This window comes from Saccoglossus kowalevskii, chromosome 14 (genome assembly GCF_978046115.1).
Source record: "Saccoglossus kowalevskii chromosome 14, keSacKowa6.1, whole genome shotgun sequence".
Classification (NCBI taxonomy): Eukaryota; Metazoa; Hemichordata; class Enteropneusta; family Harrimaniidae; genus Saccoglossus; species Saccoglossus kowalevskii.
The window spans coordinates 17,458,131-17,464,398 of record NC_140654.1 but is presented as its reverse complement, the minus strand read 5'-3'; the positions used below and the strand labels follow the sequence as shown (position 1 = coordinate 17,464,398).

At 37.6% G+C, this 6,268-nt stretch overlaps 1 protein-coding gene across 1 annotated transcript; it reads right to left on the bottom strand.

Moving 5' to 3' along the window:
• Window positions 1–311: 311 nt before the first annotated feature.
• Window positions 312–5,887, bottom strand: LOC100371545 (organic cation transporter protein-like). Its single transcript, XM_085507988.1, has 6 exons — window positions 5,580–5,887; window positions 4,860–5,031; window positions 4,199–4,361; window positions 3,241–3,314; window positions 2,486–2,700; window positions 312–521 (listed from the first exon to the last, which is right to left on the bottom strand). Exons 1-6 carry the CDS (start codon window positions 5,698–5,700, stop codon window positions 457–459), a joined length of 810 nt encoding a protein of 269 aa, XP_085364114.1. The 5' UTR covers window positions 5,701–5,887; the 3' UTR covers window positions 312–456.
• Between the last annotated feature and the right edge of the window lie 381 nt (window positions 5,888–6,268).

Genomic DNA, 6,268 nt, shown 5'->3' with positions numbered 1-6,268 from the left:
ACTGGACACATGCATGAACAGTTTCAGTCTGGGGGTGTTAAACTATGACTACAGGCTCACTCACTAACAGTAATATAAATCCCTTTTTAACAGTTCTTTAAAGCGCGATGGGCGTCGCGCAGCGCATGTTCGAATTTCATGTAAATAAACAATGTATTTTACACGCGTTGTATACGTCGCTATGAGTTTCATATCGAACGGGACGCTGCACGACGACTCCCGCCCTTTAAAAATGGCGATTTTTGAAAAAAAAATGTTACCAAGGAGCTATAACCCAAATTTTAATATCTAAATATCTTTTGCCTTCTTACCTGCCAAACAATTCACCCTCTTCGAGCGTCTCTGGCAGTTTTTGTCCCCGAGTTTCTGGTAAAAGTAATACCAGTAGTCCAGCCAGAATCGTACACACACCCATTAGAAAGAATGGCAGTGGACGCCATTTAGATATTAATAACATTACAAACGGTGCGATGATTGTACCAATCCTGGCAGAAGTAGAAGATATACCCATTCCAGCATTTCTGGAGAGTAATGAAAATAGAGATAGGTCATTGCCATCGCATCTGTTGGAGAACCAATATAGATTCCATATAATATGAGATTATTACGAGGATACCTCAAAGTATGCACGAAGACAGTACAAACGGCAGTATCGACCGACGCGCAGGTATCCTCGTAATAACCTTATGATTATACATCTTTTCCTTCTAAGGATACATCATGGGAATGCCGAAATCCAAAAAGTTTAGAACAGAATCAGCAAACTTTGTGTGGAGTACGTTCCTTATATTGTAGGATGAAATACCCCGCATATGCATAATTTAATTTGATTTTACGTACCTCTAATTCAAAGTGCATGCATGACATGTCCATCATTGCACAAACAAGAATTTAATAGTTTCGCAATCAATTATACCTCAATATGTATACCATGAAGTACCCAAGTTATCTACACAGACCATTTATTACACCCTGTGGTTCACAGCCTTGATAAACACCACACAACACAATATTATATGCAAATCATATATGCAGATCATTGCGCATGCGCTTAAATAAATGTAACAAAATGTGTCTACAAAGTCCCACCTGACGCATGTAGGGTAGATCTCTGCAGAGAATAGATAAGTTATGCCAAATGCCATACTAGAAAAGAATTTTCCGATCATCGCGAATGCCGTAGATACAGTACCATATTCTGGGAGTCATAAATAAATTTTAAAAAAGAACAGTTTTGTGAAATATGCCATAGTACACTTCCATACGTGACGCCCTCTGGCGACAACACCATTTTGTGACGTCAAAATGATGTAGTAGATTGCAGCAATGTCAGTCAAAGTTACGTCTGCGTTTGGTTATGTAGCCGTTCGCCATTACAGTAATTGTATCAGAAACAGTATTGCTCATTGGCACACGACTACAGATCAATATCGAGGATGTGAAAGATATTCTTTCCACCCATTTACTAGCACGTCACAGGAATTTGTCATCGCTAGAGGGCGCGACATAAAGGAAATACGTATTTGTTGTATCAGAAATTTGTTTTGGCCTTACAATATAAACGTTCCATGAAGTATTACACGTTGTAAGTATTAACCAATACCGTAGTACGTACCATTAAAAGATGATAGTCATCGTCGCGCTGCGCATGTGCAACATTTGTGTTAATAAACATTGATTTTCCCATAATCCAATGCGCTCTACTAATGGAATTATGAGATTTGACCAGAGCGAGACTTGCACTAATTACCGCCGGTAAAAATACCTAATTAAAGCTTGGTCTCAGTTTGTACTCGTTGATCTGCGCAACAGTCAAAGTCGCCATCTTTGTTTATATGAGACCCATTTATCTCGCACATGCCCACAGGGGGCTGAAAATTAATAAATACTAACTTTAAAAAAAAAACTTCCGCTATGTAGTTATTTTTTTTTTTTTTACTAATATCTGATTTGTAACCCCTTTTCATCCCCTCCGGGGGATGTTGTGTGTTAATAAATAAATACGTATATACCGAGAGTTCCGGGTAAATCAAGGATATACTCGCTGTTACGGCACGCCTGATTGGATGGAAATGAGTATGAGCACTTGATTTACCCAGAACTCTGTGTGAATCCCCCTTGATTCTGGCTGCTGGCCATTTTTGGTCATGAAATCGTCCGTCGGATATCACCAGAAAACGCGCGATTTGTGCAGTTTTGAATAAAACCAAGTTAGCGATTATGAACAATGGTTATTAACATAACGCCCGACCCCCTCTGCACTTTTTGTTTTGCATTTTAGGGTAAGACATTTGATTTACTTGGTGCCATGTTTCACAACTTGTTTATTTAAATATGTGCACATGCCACATGCGTGGCGAGACGTCACTACTATTTTATGCACTGCAAAAACAACACGATAGTCGGAAACAAACACACACTATCACAACATAAAACAAACAAACAAACAAAAACAAATACGTTAACCATAATGCGTAATGATCACCTGGAGAAAGACTGCCACTGGTCACCAAGGCGACGCCAGAAAGAACCATAGCACCACACAACATGTATCGTCTGCCAATTTTGTCCAGTAGCAACCAGTATATCAGGGCACTGGGTATTTCTACTGCACCGGATATGAAAAAGGTCAAGTATGGATTGCCGGAGAGAGTGTCTGTGTTCAACGATATGGCCCAGTACACAAGGCTCACTGCAAACCTGTGTATGAAATAGCGAATAATTATTGCATTTACAGTATCGCTTTGGTTAACGATATTGAAGATATATTTGGACGAGGAGACTAAAAACGACTCTGTTTTTGTAGCACAAAAATTAGTATTCATTCAATGAAATAATGAACTTCATAGATGCGCATGCGCATCGAATTAATAGAACGTACCAGTAATTCAAAATGAACCTGCATGGCTGAGTTATCCAAACAAATAATAGTTGAACAGCTTGTTGTATAATCCAGCGTGCATGTAAATGAAATAATGAACTTCGCAGTTGCGCATGCCCATCATTAAATAAGTACGTACCAGTACGTATGTACGTACTACGGTAGTAATTCAAAATGCATGCGCATTGTTAATTTGACAATCAGAATATACTTTGCGGCTCAACTTTGTTTTAAATAACCCAGCGTATGTGTACGTAAATCTCTATAATACAGAATAAAAAAAAAAACTATAGCTACTACAATGTGTCTTGCTAAATTAATTAATTACAATAAATAAATAAATAAATAAATACACTGACCAATTAAAACACAGATTCAGAGTTCGTAACCGAAGACGCGGTCTTTTGAGTATATCAATCAGAGTATATTGTGTCTGTAAACACAAGTAAAGTATTGTCCAATGTTAGACGCATTCCAAGAATCATAACCGACTTTCACATTAATAAACTAATTAAAAACTGGGAAATAAGTTGCACGACGACTACACAACTAAAAAGAACTATCGTCAGGTAATTAAATATTTGTAACAAAAAAAAAACCTCCGGCGTACTAGGTTTTAAATGAGTGACCATCACAAAGTTATGTGTTTTACGGGGGGCAATACATAGAACTTGCCTATTGGGGGGGGCGTGCCCATGAAATGGGTCTTGTTTTATTTATTTTAGGTATAAGTATCGGTCTTATTTCTGGTCAAGATATCTATAAATATCGGTTGTTTCTCATTTAACAACCTAAATAACCTAAACATTGTGTTAATAATATGCTCTTATATGCAAGTGACAGAGGTGTTTCTATGGTCAAAATACATATTTTAATAAATCAATATACATGTTGACTTACATGTGCTTCTATTTGAGATGCTCTTATAATAGAGCAAATACGGTAACTGTTTTATTTGGAATGAACAGTGATGACAGAAATGGTACTTTGGTATAAATATGGGTATAGATTTTGCCACTACCCTGGTATAAAAATGGTCACACTTTTGAGCACTCAGGGGCACCTTCCTACCCAGCTATGTATCAACTGCCCCCTCTCGGGGTGTTTTACAGTATACTGAACTCAATCATACCTTCTCTGCCAAATATGTTACTAGTATAACAGTCGAGAGAATTTATCAACCCACGTTCTTACTCGTGTTTACCGTCATGTGACAGCAACACGTCCCTAATTCTGTATTTGCACGTGACCTCCACCAATGCGTGTGTCCCATTCACACGCAGTGACATGAAATACTATTTGGAACAAACTACCTACCAAACTGTCATTCACTTTATTATTTCCGGGTTGCTGTTTTTCAAACATAATAATGTTTTCAGGTAAAACCACTTTGTTCTGTTTTGCTGCTTTCTTGATGATTTTCTTAGCTCTAGGGAAGTTTCCGACCTGAATAAGCCATCTTGGCGACTCCTCTAGAAAACTTGAAGCATAAAAAAATGCCATTATGCAACAATCAATCACAAAGTTCTTAAACACGAGTATTTGTTGATGTTGATTGGTTTGTCAGCTGCTTAGTCGTGAAAATTGTCAAATATAGATTTCTGTAAGAAAAAAAGATGAAATTGCACTGAGTGGGCGTCCACCTTTGTGCCGCGTCTCGTGTGTGTTATATGTTGTATTTCATATATTATTTACTTAAAGTGGGAGGGTCGTCACCTGCACACACGCGAGAATTGAGTCCCAAGCGATGATAACATCACACGCTAAGAGCGCAAAGGCTCATGGGTACACGCTTGTTTGTAAACAATGACACGCTATGCCACCAGACGCACGCGTAGGTGACGACTGCTGCAGCTTTTGTTACTGTTGATGCTTTGTTCTGCTGTTGTTTGTGATGATGTTTTCTGTACGTCGTGGCGGTGACGGTAAAGGTGGTGGTGGAGATCGTAAATTAAAGAACAAGCATTCACCAACGTACCAGACATAAGGGATAAATACGATAAATATTATTCCACTTAATAACTGTATGTGTCTCCAATTGCCTTTCAATCCATGGGCAACGCCAGCTAATAGTATGTATCCAAAAGAAAAGGATACCATATTCATGACGTTGCATCCAATTCGGTAATTAGCGCCGACAGACTCGATAGCTACAATATTATAGAGAATAGTATTACTGATATTATTAATTGGGGAATCGGGGTTTCTTTTTGATATACAAAACGCTCTCTGTCGATAAAACGATTCCGTGACGTCACGGATATAATGGCGAATGCGTTAAAGCACACGGTGCGGTTAAAGCAATGTTACACAAGTTTTTCAAAACGAAATTGTGGTTGTTGTGTAGTTGTAAATTGACAACATGGCAGCGGATTTAATAAGAAATCCAACAATGCTATAAGTGAATACCACATCGTGTTCATAACAAACTTCAACATTTGAATAAAATCAACGTGCTGTAAAATACTTTATTTTAGCTGTAATTAATTTTCACTGAAAAGATATTTTGTGTGTTTAGTATGGAATTTATTTTCACTGATTTTTGACAAGTTGAGTGAAAGTTATAGGGAAAATAGTATATTTGCGCGGTTTTATTTTCACTGAATCATCCCCTCAGCGAAAATAGCGAAAATAAATTCCAAGCGAAAATAAAGTATTTTACAGTATTTTACTTCTACATTTAGTGTTCAGTACTTACATAGTACGTAACCAGTTAGACGCACGCCATTACCATAAGCAGCCAGGAGGAACTGTGCAATTACGACCAGGAAAAAACATGGTGAAAACGCATTGGCGACCCCAAAGACAATGATTAACATCAAACCTGTTATGTACAGCGGTTTCCTGCCGTAACTGTAAATTGTAAATTAAATTGAACTGCATTGTCTGAATTGAAGTTTGTGGGGATTCGCTTTGTCCAATGCCACGATTAATATGCACTACTTACATATCTGCAAATTGACCAAACACAACAGCTCCAGCCATCTGACCAACTCCAACCATTGATTTAGACAATTGCTTCATCCAGTCCCACTCACAAACAAGCTCAAACTAACGGATAAAACAGTCAATCCATTGGATTTATATCTGTAAACCCATACTTTCGAGCGAGTGTTTCGAACTTAAAACACACAAAAAAAACATGAAATCAAACGATTCAAAAGTAGTATAAAACTCATTTTGATTACACATACATATTATATGTCCAACATATCGCCAGATACGCCGTTAACATTCCTAATACACATATACATGTATATTGTTTATATTTATAATAACAAGTCATTGTTAATGACACAATCCCCGTCCAAAATTGTGTGATCTGACATATCAATTTGATGCTGATGAAGTCATTGAGATTAGATTGAAACCATTAATAAGAGATGG

Excerpts from the sequence above, each read along its gene's own strand:
- LOC100371545 (XM_085507988.1), bottom strand. The coding sequence starts at position 5,700 with ATGTTAATCATTGTCTTTGGGGTCGCCAATGCGTTTTCACCATGTTTT. Across the intron at positions 4,362-4,859 it reads GTATTTATCCCTTATGTCTG|TTTTCTAGAGGAGTCGCCAA; the intron begins GTACGTTGGTGA and ends TTATGCTTCAAG. Across the intron at positions 3,315-4,198 it reads ATAAAGTGAATGACAGTTTG|ACACAATATACTCTGATTGA; the intron begins GTAGGTAGTTTG and ends TTGTGTTTACAG.